The following is a 19,919-nucleotide window of genomic DNA, read 5'->3' as shown; positions in this document are numbered from 1 at the left end:
AAATGTTACCTCAATAAAAAATAATTTTTAAAAAAGATATAAATATAGCAATGATTAAAATGACTATCCGTGGAATTTAAGTTCCAGTTATGGAGGGAAGTGAAGAACTGATAGTTTCAGTTTCACTGAAAAGATGAATTTTTCCAGAAGGACATAAGGATTGATGGAGTTTGGATATTTAAAGGGCTAAGCTATAAAGTTAGGAGGTAGTCACTACTCTGCAAATAAATGTTTTAAATTGTGATTATAGAGGGCTCACAATTTGGAGAAATTGTTACTGAGCCACGTTCATTTGCCTCACACACAGAAAGCCAAACTCTGAAATAGAGAGGTTTGCAGCAGAGAAAGGGTTTATTCACAAGGCAGTCAAGCAAGGAGAAAGGAGAACAAATCTCAAATCCATCTCCCCAAAGGCCAGGGGCTAGGGATATTTACTGGGTAAAGAATTAGGGTGGCCTGAGGTGCAGGGAGCGTGGGGAAAGGTGACTGGAAATAAGAAAAAGATGAGGTCGGGACTTCCCTGGTGGCGCAGTGATTAAGAATCCGCCTGCCAATGCAGGGGACACGGGTTTGATCCCTGGTCCAGGAAGATCCCACATGCCTCGGAGCAACTAAACCCGTGAGCCACAAGTACTGAGCCTGCACTCTAGAGCCTGCGTGCCACAACTACTGAGCCCGTGTGCCACAAATGCTGAAGCCCGTGCACCTAGTGTCCGTGTTCCACAACAAGAGAAGCCACCGCAATGAGAGGTCTGCACACTGCAATGAAGAGTAGCCACCGCTCACTGTAAATAGAGAAAGCCCGCATGCAGCAATGAAGACCCAACGCAGCCAAAAATAAATAAATTAATTAATTTTTAAAAAAAAAGATGAGGTATCATTATTCTTGGCAGGTGCAACTAAGCTACATGCTTCTTCAGAGGATGCATGTTCAGAAAATGGCGGCATTAGCATATTCTTAGGGTGGAGGTTTTGGCCCTCTGACATCAAATGGCCACCGATCAGACACTCTCGCATGACCGAGGGGAGAGTCGGTTGTCCCAACCAGTCTTAACCAGCTGAAGTTCAAACTGGACAACTGACTCCAAGTTCCAAAAAAACAACTTGGGCAAACATCTTAAGACTCTTCCATCAGAAGTACTTATCTATAGGGGTCGTGAAGAGGCCTTGTAACTTATTGTTTAGGCTACATGATGCTTGGAAGATATGCAAGTTTTTGTAAAAACAGTTAAAGTGAGCTTGACCAGTGAAGGCAGTTTACAATTTACTATTTACTAATTAAGTTATAGTCTAACGGATCTAACTGATGACTACCATATAAATATCATAATGACAAGGTCAAGAGTATGAGTCAATGAGGTAGCAGGGAGGACAAAATTACTGAAGAGGAAGAGAACTAAGAAGCCAAGATGTGGGGGGAGGAGGGATCCATGACAATATTAAACTCACCACAAATTATAGCAGATGTGGAATGAGTGAGAATTACAGTGAATCAAGTGCTAAAATCTTCAAATACTGTGATAGAGACATTTGCTACACATACACTTGATAAGTGACTGGTAGTAGTATGACTGAACCACAATTTCTTTAAACAATATTTTGTTTATTTACAGAATGTGGTAATACTATGAAGGCCATAGAGGGAGGGATGAGATAGAGAGTAAGTGAAGAAACCATTCCAAACAAAATGGTCAGAAATGCCCTTTTCAAGAAAGTGCTCTCGGAGTTGGTCTTTGAAGAAGAAGGAACCAGCACTGCAGAAAGTTGGAGGAAAAGTTGAAACCTAATTTTTTTAAAGTAAAAAAAAAAAAAAAAAGATGGGACTATTTCAAAGAATTAAATATAATATTGGCTAATAAGCATATGAAAAAAATGATCCACCCTGACTGGCAATCAGAAATGCAAAATGAAAACACAATGATACAGCATCTTATTACACCAGGTTGGAAAACAGTTAAGAGTCTATCAGTAAGAAATGTTTAGGGCTTCCCTGGTGGCGCAGTGGTTGAGAGTCTGCCTGCCAATGCAGGAGACACGGGTTTGAGCCCTGGTCTGGGAAGGTCCCACATGCCGCGGAGCAACTGGGCCCGTGAGCCACAACCACTGAGCCTGCGCGTCTGGAGCCTGTGCTCCGCAACGAGAGGCCGCGAGAGTGAGAGGCCCGCGCACCGCGATGAAGAGTGGCCCCCGCTGGCCGCAACTAGAGAAAACCCTCGCACAGAAACGAAGACCCAACACAGCCAAAAATAAATAAATAAATAAATAAAATTAAAAAAAAAAAAAGAAATGTTTACAAGGATGTAATGAAATGGAAACATACTCTGCTCACAGGAGTGTAAACTGTGAAAAATATTTTGGAAAAAAAAAGAGGAAGGCATTACCTATTAACATTTTTTTTAATTTTATTATTTTTTATAATTTTATTTATTTATTTATTTATTTTTGGCTGCGTCTGGTCTTCGGTGCTGCATGCAGGCTTTCTCTAGTTGCGGCCAGCAGGGGCTACTCTTGGTTGCACTGCATGGGCTTCTCATTGCAGTGGCTTCTCTTGTTGCAGAGCATAGGCTCTAGGCACACGGGCTTCATTAGTTGTGGCGCACGGGTTTAGCTGCTCTGCAGCATGTGGGATCTTCCCAGACCAGGGATCAAACCTGTGTCCCCTGCATTGGCAGGCAGATTCTTAACCACTGCGTCACCAGGGAAGTCCCTACCTATTAACTTGAAAAGGCACACATAGGACCAATTAGTAATTCACTCTTAGGTGTATGCAATAAATGTATGAGTTAAGAGTTCATGATTTAAAACCAGATAAGTCTGCATTGGATGCCTATATCTAACACAAACTCGGTACATATTTAATTTTTGAAACCTCACTTGACCACTCTGAGCTTCAGGTGCTGTGAAAAGTAAAAAAGATCATTTTTTTTTCAAAGAGGGCGGTAAGAAACTTTTGCAGGTCATAGATACTTTTACGGTTTTGATTGTGGTGATAGTTTCGTGAGTGTATACTTTCTGCAAACTCAAGTTGTTTATATTAAATGTGTACAGCTTTTTGTACGTCAATCATACCTCAACAAAGTGTTGGGCTATCTTTTAAGAAAAAGATCATTTTTTGGACTTCCCTGGTGGCGCAGTGGTAAGAATCTGCCTGCCAATGCAGGGGACACGGGTTCGAGCCCTGGTCCGGGAAGATCCCACATGCCGTAAAGCAACTAAGCCCATGTGCCGCAACTACTGAGCCTGCACTCTAGAGCCCAAGAGCCACGACTACCGAGCCTGCGTGCCACAACTACAGAAGCCCGTGTGCCTAGAGCCCGTGCTCCGCAACAAAGAGAAGCCACCGCAACGAGAAGCCTGTGCACCGCAACGAAGAGTAGCCCCCACTCGCCGCAACTAGAGAAAGCCCACACGCAGCAACGAAGACCCAACGCAACCAAAAATAAATAAAAATAAAAAAAATTTTTTTAAAAAGATCATTTTTTAAACCTCAGTAGAATGGTTGACATATAATAAATGCTGAATAAAACAATTTAATTATACTAAGATTGTTTTAATTTTATAACAGCTTTTATCTTCAGGAAGGAACTGCCACAAATATTTTACTTACTATTAAGACAGAACTTTACCTAAACATATATGAGTATTTTCCATTTACTCCTGAAATGAAAGACCAAGCATTAAAGGAATTTCATGGAACATTTAGATAGGTCCGTTTTATGTTGCCAAGGGGGTGGTCTACTTGAGTGGTTTTTTTCTCTAGAATGCCTGAAATCAAAGGAAAATATTGACCTTAAAGGTGACTAATATTTAAAGTTCCATTTTCGGTGTATCTTTTTTTCTCTAAAAATGAAGTACACAAGTATTCTGCCCCCTGGAGGACTATAACAGTAGCTTCCTACCAACCACAGCCCTGGCTATTGGGCAGCACAGATACCGCGAGTTCTACGGGGCGGAGCCTTGGAGGGGGCGGAGCTTAGCGTGACATTCTGCGACTAGGATTCCACTGGCTTCACCTGCAACATCTTTCGCTGTCTGTTGCGTAGACGAATCGGCGTGAGGTGCTGAAGATTCGAAGGCGCCAGGCCCAGCCCAGCGCCAGACGCCGATCCCCCAGAAGCCTGAACTGTAGGACCCCGGGGAGGCGGCCCCGGAGCTCCGAGGACTCGTCCCGTATCGCGCCGTCCTGCCGTCCCCGCATCGCGCCGCCCCGCCCCGGCTTGCCTCAGCCGTCGTCGTCGAAACCCGTCACAGCGTGCAGGATAGAGAGCCTCCTCGCCCTCTGCCAGGCCCCGGGAGTGCTGTCCGTCGGTCGAGGTGATGGGCAGCCGGCCCCGCAGCCCCAGTGCCTACCCTGCGGACTGGTGGGGACCGGAGACCGAAGGACCTGGCCCCGCCAAGCGCCGCCGAACGGAGGAGCCCGCGGGCCCCGAGTCCGAGTCCGAGGCGGCGCCCAGCCTGGACAACCTGACGGGACCTCCGGCCGCGGACGCGCTCACTTCCGTAATGGTCCTGCCCGCCGGCTGTGCCCTGCACCTGCCCCTAGATGACGTCGACGTGCTGCTGGAGCCCGATCCCACGTCCGTGCTGCAAGTGTCTCTCGGAGATCACATCCTCATGCTGGTCCCCGAGGCCCTCCTGGGCTCGGGCGTGGAAGGCCCGTGGGTACAGGGCCTGGAACGGGCCGCTTTCCTGAGCGCTCCCGGGGAGTACATGGCCCTGGAGCCGGGAGTCTTCTGCGCAGCTGTCCCAGAGATGGCCTGCCAAGAAGAGGCCAACGAGGAGGACGCGGACGCCGAGTTCCTGCCGTCTGGGATGGATGCTGAAGCCGGCTCTGTCGCTGGGCTCCGCAGCCCCACCGCAAGGGTGTCGGGCCCCGGCGCGCAGGGCTTTGTCGCAGAGCCCTGGCCTCGGGCGCCCAACCCCAGTCCAGAGAGAGGCTCTCCTCACCACGACGACAACCTGGACTTGCACCTTCCGGAGCCCTTCCCCGACTCACCACTCCAACCTCTACCTCCCTCTCCGAGTCCGGGTCCTCACGAGCGCCCCCAACGCCCTCATGGTCCTGCGCGCAAGGCCCGGAGATGTCTGTTCCCGGAATGAACTGCACCCCTGTACACAAACACACAAATTCTGGCTACCATCCTGGAGGCCCAATGGATTTCCCAGCGTCTTTTACACTGAATGTCCTACAACCTGGAAATTAAGCATCTCGTGTGCCAACAACTCCTTTTTCCCTCCAGACTGGCTATAGTAGCAGGAGAAGACGTCAGGAAAAGAAAGCAGACTCTAGACCGCATCTTTGAAATGGGAAATCTGCCCAGGGATACCGGACAATGTGTTTTCAGACGTCTGGACTTCTTTAAAGATCATTCTCAGGCCTATCCATTCCCCGCTCGTTTGCATCAGTTATTTTCTCTCAAATTCTACTCTCCAGCACCATACCCTTGCTACCCTATTTCTCCCCAAACCAAGAAATAACTGGATTTCTCATGTTATATGTTTTCCCATGAATTTATAAAGATTTTTAGCCATGGCTTTTCTCTTTCTTGGTGTTTTGAGCTGCTCTCCTGGAAAACTGCAAAATAGTATGATGGTTACTATACATAATTGTATGATGTTTGTTCATAGCTTCCTCTTAACCTGAGGAAGTTCTCTTCCAGTCAAGTTCACTTTTCATTATGAATAAATGTTGGATTTTATCAGATGTTTTCAGCATGTATTAGGATATGCATTTCTTCTTTAAATCTGTTCCTCTGGTTATTTTGACTCACAGACTGATGTAAGATGTTTGCATTCCTGCTATTCCACATTATTCATACCTTTTAAATTCTACCCTGAGTTTTTTCTTTTGTAAATCAAACCTCTAACTTTTAAAACATTAATTTAGGGGCTTCCCTGGTGCCGCAGTGGTTAAGAATCTGCCTGCTAATGCAGGGGACACGGGTTCGAGCCCTGGTCCGGGAAGATCCCACATGCCGTGGAGCAACTAAGCCCATGAGCCACAACTGAAGCCCACGTACCTAGAGCCCATGCTTCGCAACCAGAGAAGCCACTGCAGTGAGAAGCCCACGCACCACAACGAAGAGTAGCCCCCGCTCACCGCAACTAGAGAAAGCCCGTGCGCAGCAACGAAGACCCAATGCAGCCAAAAATAAATAAATAAAAATTTTAAAAAATAAAACATTAATTACCATATTTGTTTCACATTTTTATAAAAGAAATAAAATCTACTGGTAAAGCTGAAAACAAGACGGTTTCAGCTTTTTTAAACATCAATACTATTTATATTCACCAACATGCTTTATCATTTCCTCTCTACCTTTTTATTCTTATATTCCACTCTCAAAGTCTAGCCTCAATTTTCTTCTTGCTGAAGAATATACTTTAATAGTTCTTTCCACTATACCCTATGTGTAGTAAATTATCTTGGTTTTGTAAATCTCAACATGTTTTTGTGTAGTACACTCTCTTAGTCTTGTATATCTGAAAATGTTTTATTATATATTCATTCCTAATTCAAAGTGTTATTTAAGTACTTTAAAGACATTACTCCATTGTTCTGCCATTTTTTATTGTTGTTGCAGGCAAGAGGTCTCTGCCAATCAAGTTGTTATTCCTTTCATATTTGATTCAGCTGTTCATTAGCACATTTTTTAATTTTATTTTATTTTTTATTGAAGTATAGTTGATTTACATTGTTGTGTTAGTTTCTGATGTACAGCAAAGTTATATATTCTTTTCCATATTCTTTTACATGGTTATGGTTTATTACAGGATATTGAATATAGTTCCCTGTGCTATACAGTAGGACCTTGTTGTTTATCTGCTTTACATTGAATACATAATAGTTTTGTATCTGCTAATCCCAAACTCCTAATTTATCTCTCCCCCACCCTCTTTCCCCTTTGGTAAGCGTAAGATTGTTTTCTATGTCTGTGAGTCTATTTCTGTTTTGTAAATAAGTTCATTTGTATCATATTTTAGATTCCACATATAAGTGATATCATATGATATTTGTCTTTCTTTGACTTACTTCACTTAGTATGATAATCTCTAGGTCCATCCATGTTGCTGCAAATGGCATCATTTCATTCTCTTTTATGGCTGAGTAGTATTCCATTGTATAGGTATGCCACATCTTTTTATCCATTCATCTGTAGATAGACATTTAGGTTGCTTCCATGTCTTGGCTATTTTATTCTTTTTTTTCATTTATTTATTTATTTATTTATTTAATTTTTGGCTGTGTTGGGTTTTGTTGCTGCACGTGGGCTTTCTCTAGTTGCAGCGAGCTGGGGCTACTCTTCGTTGCAGTGCACGGGCTTCTCACTGCGGTGGCTTCTCTTGTTGCAGAGCACGGGCTCTAGGCGCGCAGGCTTCAGTAGTTGTGGCATGTGGGCTCAGCAGCTGTGGCTCGCGGGCTCTAGGCACGTGGGCTTCAGTAGTTGTGGTGCACGGGCTTAGTTGTTTGGCGGCATGTGGGGTCTTCCCAGCCCAGGGCTCAAACCCATGTCCCCTGCACTGGCAGGCAGGTTCTTAACCACTGCGCCACCAAGGAAGTCACCAGTTGGCTATTTTAAATAGCGCTACTATGAACATTGGGGTGCATGTATCTTTTCAAATTAGAGTTTTCTCTGGATATTTGCCCAGGAGTGGGACTGCTGGACCATATAGCAACTGTTTTTAGTCTTTTAAGGAATCTCCATACTGTTCTCCATAATGGCTGCACCAATTTACATTCCCTTCAACACTGTAGGAGAGTTCCCTTTTCTCCACACCCTCTCCAGCATTTATTATATGTGGACTTTTTAATGATGGTCATTCTGACCAGTGTGAGGTGATACCTCATTGTAGTTTTGATTTGCATTTGTCTAGTAATTAGTGACGTTGAGCATCTTTGCATGTGCTTTTTGGCCTTCTGTATGTCTTCTTTGGAGAAATGTCTGTTTAGGTCTTCTGCCCATTTTTTGATTGGGTTCTTTGGGTTTTTGTTATAGAGTTATATAACCTGTTTGTATATTTTGGAAATTAAGCCCTTGTCAGTGACATCAGTTGCAAATACTTTCCCCCATCCATAGGCTGTCTTTTCATTTTGTTTATGGTTTCTTTTGCTGTGCAAAAGCTTATAAGTTTGATTAGGTCCCATTTGTTTATTTTTGCTTTTATTTCTATTGCCTTGGGAGACTGACCTATGAAAACACTGCTACGCTTTTTGTCAGAGAATATTTTGTCTATGTTCTCTTCTAGGAGTTTTATGGTGTCATGTCTTATATTTAAGTCTCTAAGCCATTTTGAGTTTATTTTTGTGTATGGTGTGAGGGACTGTTCTAATATCACTGATTTACATGCAGCTGTCCAGCTTTCCCAACATCACTGCTGCAGAGACTGTCTTTCTCTGTTGTATATGCTTGCCTCCTTTGTCAAAGACTGACTGTAGGTGTGTGGGTTTACTTCTGGGCTCTCTATCCTGTTCCACTGATCCATGTGTCTGTTTTTGTGCCAATACCACGCTATTATGATTACTGTAGCTTTGTAGTATTGTCTGAAGAAGGAGGTTATGCCTCCAACTTTGTTCTTTTTCCTCAGGATTGCTTTGGCAATTCTGGGTTTTTTATGGTTCCATATAAATTTTAGGCTTATTTGTTCTAGTTCTGTGAAAAATGTCATGGGTAATTTGATAGGGCTCGCATTAAATCTGTACATTGCCTTGGGTAGTACGGCCATTTTACAATATTGATTCTTCCAATCCAAGAGCATGGGATATCTTTCCATTTCTTTGAATCATCTTCAATGTCCTTTATCAGTGTTCTATAGTTCTCAGCATATAAGTCTTTAACCCCCTTGGTCAGGCTTATTCCTAAGTATTTTTTGACATTTTAGCATATTTTAAAATGTTTCTTTTCCTTTGGCATCCTACAGTTTTACTGTAACATCTCTAGGGGTAGATTCTATTTTTATTTGGCTCGATGGATTTGGTTAACTATCAATATGGGAAATTATCTCTTGCCTGAAATCCCACAAAATCTTAGGCTCTATCTCTTGTAATAACACACATCCTCATGTCTGGAAATCCAATCACATAAAAAATGGCACTGCTCAATCAATCTCCCATGACTCTTAACATCTTAATATCATGTGCTGTATGCCTTATCAATTCCAGCTTTCTATTTTTTAATCCAATTAACTAATCCTTTAATCAAGTTTCTTCTGTTTATACTTCTACAAGAATGTATTTATTTCAAAGAATTTTTTTCAAGATTTTACTTCCTTATTCTTGTTTCAAAACTTCCCCACTTAGTATTATAAACTCCTATTTTTGTTTCATGGATAGTATTCCATCCTTTATGTTTTGAAATTTTTTAAACATTAATTAATGGCTCCCTTAATTCAATTTCCTCACAAGTAAAATCTCCTATTCTTTGTTCTTTCATCACTTTGGATTGCCCCATGTGCTTGGTAATTTCATTGGTGGGTGCATTTTGAGTGAGAATTCATCTTCTTCATCTCACAGTTATAATTTTTTATAATTTCCATTTCCTAGTGGAAGACAACTCAGAGCCAAGGCATTTGGAACTCTAGAAAGTCACAGGTCTAATCCCCAAGCAATTACATGTCACAAATCACAACTGGCCATTCACAGTTTCCATCTGTCTTTCCTGATTAACCACAGGTACAACCTTGAAATAGTGGTCACTGCCTCTTCAACCTCTGATGATTGGCAATGGGCTGATTTTGAGCCCCCTCAAAAGAACAGAAATCCCAGCTGCCATTATATATTTTTGTCTCAGTGCCCCAAATACATCAAAATATCAGCTGTCCGTTCAGAGATTGGATTTTCTACTCTGTCTCTGGTCCCTGCAAGCTTGTGTCTTTCTTTTCAAAGTAGATGTCTATATTTAATATGCTTTAATATTTCCTATCATTGCTCTCTGCCTCCAGTAGAAGGAATCCCCTGTACTACCATCTCGTCCACAATTCCCACCACAATTCAACAATCCCTCCTCCTTACCCCCATAACATAGCAATTAATCAGACACAAGTCCCAGCCTAATTATCTGATTATTATGAAGAGGGAAGATGGCCCCGTTTGCAAAATTATACCTTCTGTTGCAAGAGCCTCATAATCTACATTAGAAATAACTGAGGGTACTCATTTTTAGCAACATGTGAACCAAATAGTACAAAATATCCTCAAGAACAACACTCTTGAAACTGATGGATAAAAATTATTTTAAAGGCATATCACAGCTAGTAAAAATGTAAGAGAAATCTTCCAAGGTCAAAAATGATGACATATCACAAACCCAGACAGGAAAGTGTATGCTAAAACAAGAAGGTACATGGGGATACCTAACCTTCTATGATGACTTAGAGCTTTGGTTTTAACGGCCCATTTATGGGGGAGCAAATAAAAGTCAGGGTCACATAGCCCTGAAAAAAATCCCAGGCTTCCAGAAAATACCTCCAATAGGTAATCTAACAAGCAAAAGAAAAAAAAAAAAACTCATAAAACAAAAGGAGATGGGACATAAATGTACCTGTCTCAGCCTTGGCTCCAGGTAGAACTGAACAGAATAGGGGGTAGGTGACAGTTCAGTTCAAGATATTCTCTGGTAGATGGTTAACCTGGCAAAAGTAAAACAAATTTTCTCTGAGAATACAGCTTATACTCAGGGCTAAGTACCTTCTCAGAGATGACCTTCCAGTGATTCTAAACTCATAATCCAAAATCAGAGAACACATAAGGGAAGAAACCACCATAAGTAAGAAAAAATGAGAAATATTCAAAACAAGGAAAAGGTAAATCAGTCCCTCAAATGATTGAAATTGATGAATTATCATATATAAAATATCTTAAAATAAAATTAATATGATTTGAAGACACAAAAGAGGGCAACATAAGTGTAGCTAAGAAAAAAATATCAAAAGATATGGCAACTCTAAAAGGGAACTAAAGAAAATTTCTGGGGATTAAATTTGTGAACATGGAAGTGAGAAATACAATGAATGGGTTAAACAACAGTTTAGACAGAATTGAAAATGGATGGAAACACTGAACTAGAGAAGTCATCCATAAAGCTTTTGCACAGTAAAGGAAATCATAAATGAAATGAAAAGACAACCCACAAAATGGGAGAAAATATTTGCAAACGATGCGACTGACAAGGGATTAATCTGCAAAATATACAAACAGCTCATGCAGCTCAATACCAATAAAACAAACAACCCAATCAAAAATTGGGCAGAAGACCTAAATAAACATTTCTCCAAAGAAGAAATAAATATGGCCAAAAAGCACATGAGGGACTTCCCTGGTGGAGCAGTGGTTAAGAATCGCCTGCCAATGCAGGGGACACGGGTTCGATCCCTGGTCCGGGAAGATCCCACATGCTGCGGAGCAACTAAGCCCCTGGGCCACAACTACTGAGCCTGCGCTCTAGAGCCCAGGAGCCACAACTAGTGAGCCCGCATGCCACAACTACTGAAGGCTGCACGCCTAGAGCCCGTGCTCTGCCAACAAGAGAAGCCACTGCAATGAGAAGCCCACACACTGCAGCGAAGAGTAGCCCCCACTCTCCGCAACTAGAGAAAGCCCGTGAGCAGCAATGAAGACCCAACACAGCCATAAATAAATAAATAAATAAATCTATATTTTAAAAAAAACACACATGAAAAGATGCTCAACATCGCTAAATATTAGAGAAATGCAAATCAAAACTTCAGTGAGGTATCACCTCACACCAGTCAGAATGGCCATCATTTAAAAGTCTACAAATAATAATTGCTGGAGAGGGTGTGGTGAAAAGGGAACCCTCCTACACTGTTGGTGGGAATGTAAGCTGGTGCAGCCACTATGGAAAACAGTATGGAGGTTCCTTAAAAAAACTAAAAATAGAACTACCACATGATCCAGCAATCCCACTCCTGGGCATATATCTGGATAAAACTCTAATTCAAAAAGATACATGCGCCCCAGTGTTCATTGCAGCACTATTTACAATAGCCAAGACACAGAAGCAACCTAAATATCCATCGACAGAGGGATGGATAAAGAAGATGTGATACGTATATAAAATGGAATATTACTCAGCCATAAAAAAAAAGAAATAATGTCATTTGCAGCAACGTGGATGGACCTAGAGAATATCATACTAAGTGAAGTAAGTCACACAGAGAAAGACAAATATCATATGATATCACTTATAAGTGGAATCTAAAAAGATGATACTTATTTACAAAACAGAAACAGACTCACAGACTTCGAAAACAAACTTATGGTTACCAAAGGGGAAAGGTGGGGGGAGGGATAAATTAGGAGTTTGGGATTAACATATACACATTACTATATATAAAATAGATAATCAACAAGGACCTACTGTATAGCACAGGGAAGTCTACTCAATATTCTGCAATAACCTATATGGGAAAAGAATCTGAAAAACAATGGATATATGTATATGTATAACTGAACCACATTGCTGTTACACTGGAAACTAACACAACATTGTAAATCAACTATACCCCAATATAAAATAAAAATTTAAAAAAAAAAGAAAATGGAAACACTGAGCTAGAGAAATCATCCATAAAGCTAAGGAGGGTAAAAACATGTAAAACATGAAAGGGAAACTAAGAGACATTATCAGAGAGGGAGTAGTTCTACTACATGACTGTTGTAGATAGAGAGGGGGAACACTGAAAGCACAGGAAGTAGCTTTATTCACAGAAATAATGAATGAGAAATTCTCCAGATGTGATGACAGAAAAAAATCAGTCACTCATTCATTCAACAAACATGCATTAAGTGCCTACTATGTACCAGGCACCTTTCCAAACTCCAGGAGTACAGCCAAGAACAAAATAGTTAAAAATCACTGCCTTCATGGAGTACAATAATTCACACAAGAAGTAATGGTGCCTTACATTAAAGTAATAGGAAGAGAAGTGATATGAAGTGGCATGTAGTTGGATACATTCTGAAGACAGAGAAAACAGAATTTCCTCATGCAAGAGGTGAGAGAGATTCTAGGATAACTTGAGGGTTTGGGACATGGGCAAAAAAAAATGGAATTGTTATTTTCTGAAATTGGAAAGACCTGAGGGTAGTATATATAGAAAAAATATGCTCAATTTTGGACATATGTCATGTGAAGTGCCTGTTACATATTCAGTGGAGATGTTTACTAGGAAGTGAGAGATGGGAGTCTAGAATGCAGGGGAGTGGTATAAGATAGAGATACACCAGTGTTCTGTAAGAACTACCTAATGTGCATTTTGAAATCACCAAGAATTATGACAGCATCAAGAGAGAGCGACAGAGGGACTTCCCTGGTGGTGCAGTGGTTAAGACTCCATGCTCCCAATGCAGCGGGCCTGGGTTCGATCCCTGGTCAGGGAACCAGATCCCACATGCCTGCCACAACTAAGAGTTTGCATGCCACAACTAAGGAGCCCACAAGCAGCAACTAAGACCTGGCACAACCAAATAACAATAGAGAGAGAGAGTGACAGAAAGCCAAGAGTAAAAAACATTTAAGGAGTGAGGGAGAGGGGTCCTAGAGTTGGAAAGAGGGTAGAGGACTGCACCAAGACAGATTAGATGGTGGTTATACTCTGACGATGTGAAAATCAGGAATAATGGAGATATGAATGGGAAACATCAATGAGGAGCAAGAATAACAAACACTGTACCTCCAGCCATGGGTACTAGGGGTATGTGAGAGAAAATAGCCTCCAAACATACACTGTACCTCCAGCCATGGGTACTAGGGGTATGTGAGAGAAAACAGCTTCCACTTGAGAAGCCTCCAGGGAAAAAAGGGAACTCAGAAGAAGCAGGTTTCAGTTTTAAAAAGAAAATTAAAGGGAATATCAGGGAAGTTGAAGAGTTTTTAGTTTTGTGATTGACTATGAGTTCCAGAAGGCAGAATGAAAAGGAGAAGGATATGAGGTAGTGAGAAAAGGCCATGTACTGAGTATTTGAAGATTTTTAATCTGAGATATTAGGGATGAACAGTTTCCTCCAATGAACAGGAGTAAAAGGCATGATGAAATTAGTCTTCATGATCCTATGGCAGGTAGAGGTGGCAAGACTTTCAGCATGGAAGAAAGGGAAAAGAAGCCTATTTGCAAGAATATACATAGTTCTGGGACATAGTACAGTGTCCTCATTCAGGAAGCACAACAACTTTCAAGATTGATAAATTTTTTAAAATACACATTTAGACAGACTATTATAAGCCCACAAAACACCAAATCGAAAGAGAATACTTTTTATAAGCAGAAAGAAAAGACAACTACAATAAAAAGGCAATTCAGTCAGACAACTAACTGACTTCTCAGAAACAACAATGGAAGACAGTAAACAGTGGAATAATAGCAGTACTGCTAGAAAACAAGTGTTTTGACCAGGAATTCTTTGCTTAATAAATCCATTTTCCAAAAATGGTCATAAACAAAGACTTTGTCGACTAAAAAACTTATTATGGGGGCTTCCCTAGTGGTGCAGTGGTTAAGAATCTGCCTGCCAATGCAGGGGACACGGGTTCGAGCCCTGGTCTGAGAAGATCCCACGTGCTGCGGAGCCGGTGCGCCACAACTACTGAAGCCCACGTGCCACAACTACTGAGCCTGTGCTCTAGAGCCCGCGAGCCACAACTACTGAGCCCACGTGCCACAAGTACTGAAGCCCACGCGCCTAGAGCCCATGCTCCGCAACAAGAAAAGCCACCGCAATGAGAAGCCCACGCACCACAACAAAGAGTAGCCCCTGCTCACCACAACTAGAGAAAGCCCGCGTGCAGCAACTAAGACCCAAAGCAGCCAAAAATAAATAAATAAATTTTAAAAAAAAAACAAACTTATTATGAAAGTATACTAATTTAACTAGTATTGTATTAATTATTATATGTTAAATATTTTGCAAATTTAATGTATTAAAAGTATTAATTGTGTGAAATTGCTTCTGGTTAGACAATTAAACCAGTGCATCATAATAGATGAAAAACATATCCACACGTAAACAAAAAAGTATGTAACCCAGGAAATGATGCAGTTCAAAGAGAAAAGATTTTTTTTTTTGGCCATGCTGCGCAGCTTGTGGGAACTTAGTTCCCCAACCAGGGATCAAACCCATGTCCCCTGCAGTGGAAGCACAGAGTCTTAACCAACAGACTGACAGGCAAGTCCCAGGAAAGCACTTTTCAATAAAAGCATTGGGTCAACAGGCTTTGCACAATGAGGAAAAAATTGAAATTCAATCACTGTCTCATCCATAGAAAACAATCATTTTTAAATCTGGATTTGGATAAAGAGTTTAAATTTTGAAAAGCGAAGATTTAAATATTCGGAAGATATAAAAATTATCTTGGAATAGGGAGTATTTCTTAAGCAATACACAAAAATTACAAAGCATAGAGAACAAAACTAATACATTTGAAACTATATTAAAGTTAAGAAATTCTGTTTGTCAAAAGGCACTATAAAGAATGTGAATACAAACAAGCTACAAAATGGGAAAAGATAATTTCAACACACATAAATATAAAAGAAGTTCCAAAATTCAGTAGCATCCAAAAATGGGCAAAAGACATAAACACATCCTACACAGATGTTACACAAGTGGCCAATACATATGAAAACATGATCAGCCTTATGAGTAATCAGAGAAATACAGTATAAATAAATGATGAAATACCATTAGATTGGAAAATGCTTAGAAATCTAACCATACTAAGTGTTGGCAAGGATGTGGTGGAAAGGGAACACTTACCCACTGCTCACAGAAATATAAATTAGAACAACTATTTAAGAAAGCAGTCTGGCTTTATCTCCTATTGTTACGGTGCCACACACTACTACCCAGCAATTCCACATCTAGGTTTTTTGCCATAAGCATATAGGTAAAATGTCAAAGATCTCTGTTTTAAAGTTAAACATGTCTGTATTTAATTCCCAAGTCCAACACAAACCAGGTGTTTAATTTTGTAAAATTTCCTTCTCTCCTCTGACCTTCACTAATGAGAAGTGAATAAACTAACTTTTTAAACACTCATTATAACACGTCAGACAGCAAGTTTAAAGACAAAGGCTAACTTCATGATAAAATTTCCGTACTGTTATTAATAATTACCACATACTGGTCTCCAAAAACAACAACAAAAACGGCAATCAGTCCATTTCACTTGAATATTTTCAAGTTTTTTTACCGAAGAAAAATTACATTTCTAATTTGTCTCCTGGGTGAAAAGAATTTCAAGAACCATGTGGGTGGGGTTGGGAAGGAGTGACTGGTGATGGGATAAAGGCTTTTCATAGCCTCACGGAAAATCTTAGAAGACATTAGACATAAGGTACTTCTAAAAGTAAGCAAGCAGTTGATGAGATTGTATTTTGGATATTTTCCCAAGAATAAAAGTAATAAAGGCCACTGGGCCGCATACGGGCATCCAAGGAGTATTACGCTACACTTTCGTTTAAAAAAAAAAAAAACTCCCGCTACTGCATTGCACTAACGCTGATCCGATCCGATCTCTGGCAGAAGGCGGGGCTTACACTGAGACTTCCCGGCAGCCGCAGGTCACATGACATCCCATGTTGTTAATCATCCAGCGCGCACAGGGGTCAGCGTGAAGAGCTGAAGATTGCAATGCCCGAGGCCCAACCGAGCTGCAGACGCGGCTCCGCTAGAAACCTGGACTGCGGTACTCTTGGGAGGTGACCCCAGAGCTCCGAGGACTCGACCCGCATCGCGCCGTCCTGCGCCCCATCCGGCCCGCCCCGGCTTGCCTCACCTGTCATCACAGCGTACAGGACCGAGTGCCTCCTCGCCCTCTGCCAGGCCCTGGGACCGCCGCCCACAGGTCCGTCGGTCAAGGTGATGGGCAGCCGGCCCCGCAGCCCCATCGCCTACCCTGCGGACTGGCGGGGGCTGCAGCCCGGAGGACCTGGCCCTGGTAAGCGCCATCGAACGGAGGAACCGGAAGCTGAGGCGGCGCCCAACCTGGACAACATGCCTGAGCCCCTGGCCAAGGGCGCGCTAACCTCCATGGTGGTCCTGCCCGCCGGCTGTGCCCTGCACCTGCCCCTGGACCACGTCGACGTGCTGCTGGAGCCCGAGCCCACGTCCGTGCTGCAAGTGTCTCTCGGAGATCACATCCTCATGCTGGTCCCCGAGGCCCTCCTGGGCTCGGGCGTGGAAGGCCCGTGGGTACAGGGCCAGGAACGGGCCGCTTTCCTGAGCGCTCCCGGGGAGTACATGGCCCTGGAGCCGGGAGTCTTCGGCGCAGCTGTCCCAGAGATCGCCTGCCAAGAAGAGGGCAACAAGGAGGACGCGGACGCCGAGTTCCTGCCGCCTGGGATGGATGCTGAAGCCGGCTACGTCGCTGGGCTCCGCAGCCCCGCATCAAGGGTGTCGGGCCCCGGCGCGCAGGGCTTCCGCCCAGAGCTCTGGCCTCGGGCGCCCAACCCCAGTCCAGAGAGAGGCTCTCCTCACCACGACACCAACCTGGACTTGCACCTTCCGGAGCCCTTCCCCGACCCACCACTCCAACCTCTACCTCCCTCTCCGAGTCCGGGTCCTCACGAGCGCCCCCAACGCCCTCATGGTCCTCTGCTCAAGGGCGGGAAATGCCTGATCCCGGAATGAACTGCCTCCCACAATTCCTTGCACCCAGCTTCCGGCACTCAGTGATCTACCTAGATTCACTCTGAGCCCCTGCCACCGCTCAGAGCTGGAGCATCTTCATTCATGGACACTGGGCAGTTGCGGTTTTTATCTTGGTTTCGTTAGTTTTTGGTTTTCTGGGTTTTTTTTTTTTTTTTTAAGCAAAATGCCTCGATCCATAGCGGCAAAAATGATTTTTTAAAAAAAGCAGATTCTGGGGCTTCCCTGGTGGCGCAGTGGTTGAGAGTCTGCCTGCCAATGCGGGGGACGCGGGTTCGAGCCCTGGTCTGGGAGGATCCCACGTGCCGCGGAGCGACTGGGCCCGCGAGCCACAACTGCTGAGCCTGCGCGTCTGGAGCCTGTGCCCCGCAACGGGGGGGGGGGGCCGCGGCAGTGAGGGGCCCGCGCACCGCGATGAAGAGTGGCCCCCGCTTGCCGCGACTAGAGGGAGCCCTCGCACAGAAACGAAGACCCAACACAGCCAAAAATTAATTAATTAATTAATTAAATTTTTTTAAAAAAAGTAAAAAGAATCACTCTCACAGAAAAAAAAAAAAAAAAAAAAAAAGCAGATTCTGGTAAGGACTTTTCGCAAGGGTAGACCACATACAGCCAACCATGGATGTTTAGATCCCTTGCCACTGCTGCATGAGCTGTTTCTGCCACCTCTGTCACCTTCAGCCAACTCCGTTTTTCTTGTTTCACCCCTACTCTTGCCTCAAACTCACCTCAATTTTTTTCCAGTTTATCCTGTTTTTCATCACCTTCCCATGCATCTCTTCTTTCTCTCCATTCCAGGTTTTTCCCTTCCTTTTGTAATTGTAGTTTTACCTGTATGACCTCCGCAGTGTCCTCTGAAATGCTTCTGATCATTTTTTTTTTACGCATGCACAATATTTATTAAGAAGATCCTTGTGAAAGAGAAGCAAAGTAAACAGTAGTGGTCAGAGAGAGAAGACCGACAGCCTCAGCCAACCTCACTGGGAGCTCTGGAGTTAGAATGGCTGGTCAGAGCTGTCCCAGGTTAGGCTGAAATAGCCCAATTCCCTCATCCATCAGTCTTTGGGTGTGAGAAACCAGGGAAGGGCCATGGCTCTGGGCAAGGCAGCTTTCCTCACCGGAGACAGTTTTATAAAGGGGATAATAGCTGAAGCCAGTTATGGGAACAACTCTCACTGAAGAAGATTCTGCTTGGTGCGTCACACTGTCCACCACAAGATATTGGTTCTTTTTATGTTGATGTTCATCTCCATTTATTCTTGTCTTTAACTAGCAGTAAAGAAATTATAATTTTCTTCATATAGGTCTTGAATATTTAGATGAAGTCTGATCACCGACTTTCTTTTTCCCTTTCTTCTTGCTTGCCTAACACTTTTCCCTGGAGCTGGTCAGTCAAGATAAATGCACATTGAATAAATAAATGAATAAATGGCACAAATGTATGTAGTACACTGGACTTTTTGGAAATATTTCTTAAAATACAATGACAAAATGAGTGAAAGCAATATTTAATGGAAGGAGGAAAGGGGAAGCTATGATTTTTTTCCTTAAAGAAGCAGTTTGTACAATGCCATATTCCCCTGTACTTTAACAATCAAATGGCTAATTTTTAATTTCATGGCAGTCTAGGCTTTGCCTTGATTTCCTTTTGGGGGTGATAAGAAGAACTGCTACACGCGAGGACACACTCAGCTTCACATCATGGACATTCCAGCTTGTGGGATCTTACTTGCCCAACCAGAGATCGAACCCGGGCCCTCAGCAGTGCAGAGTCCTAATCACTGGACCACCAGGGAATTCCCTGGTCTAATTTATTATTGAGCATTTTTTCATGATCATGAGCCCATCACCCACACTTGGCAGCTGTTACTTCTTAGTACCATTTCTTTAAAGTCTTTTTTACTGTAAAGAAATTGTTAAAGATAATGTAGTCATATCCTTTGATCCCCATTTCCTGCTGCCCATTCCCAGAGGATTCTCATAACATCATGAATTTGGGGGGTATCATTCTAGTCAATACATGAATGCTACATGTATGTAGATATAAATAATCAATGTTTATGTTGCTTTGTGAACAATTAAATTTTTATAACTGGCATTATATTCTTCAGTTTACATTTTACCTCAATGTTATTTTTGAAATAGATATATATATGGTTCATTTCTCCTAAAGATTTCTGTTTCCATCATATGAATATACCATATTTTATTTGTTAATTTGTTAATGGATATTTGTGTAGTTTTTAGTATTACA

General features: G+C 42.6%; 2 protein-coding genes across 2 annotated transcripts; both read left to right on the top strand.

Annotated features, from left to right (window-relative positions):
- The first annotated feature begins 4,317 nt into the window (after window positions 1–4,317).
- On the top strand, window positions 4,318–5,100 carry LOC137765822 (proline-rich protein 23C-like). Its single transcript, XM_068545614.1, has one exon. It carries the CDS (start codon window positions 4,318–4,320, stop codon window positions 5,098–5,100), a length of 783 nt encoding a protein of 260 aa, XP_068401715.1.
- An 11,779-nt stretch (window positions 5,101–16,879) lies between these two features.
- Window positions 16,880–17,647, top strand: LOC137765820 (proline-rich protein 23C-like). The gene has a single exon (XM_068545613.1). It carries the CDS (start codon window positions 16,880–16,882, stop codon window positions 17,645–17,647), a length of 768 nt encoding a protein of 255 aa, XP_068401714.1.
- The last annotated feature ends 2,272 nt before the right edge of the window (window positions 17,648–19,919 follow it).

This window comes from Eschrichtius robustus, chromosome 6, assembly GCF_028021215.1.
Source record: "Eschrichtius robustus isolate mEscRob2 chromosome 6, mEscRob2.pri, whole genome shotgun sequence".
Classification (NCBI taxonomy): Eukaryota; Metazoa; Chordata; class Mammalia; order Artiodactyla; family Eschrichtiidae; genus Eschrichtius; species Eschrichtius robustus.
This window is presented reverse-complemented; position numbering and strand designations above follow the sequence as displayed.

Excerpts from the sequence above, each read along its gene's own strand:
- LOC137765820 (XM_068545613.1), top strand. The coding sequence starts at position 16,880 with ATGGGCAGCCGGCCCCGCAGCCCCATCGCCTACCCTGCGGACTGGCGG.
- LOC137765822 (XM_068545614.1), top strand. The coding sequence starts at position 4,318 with ATGGGCAGCCGGCCCCGCAGCCCCAGTGCCTACCCTGCGGACTGGTGG.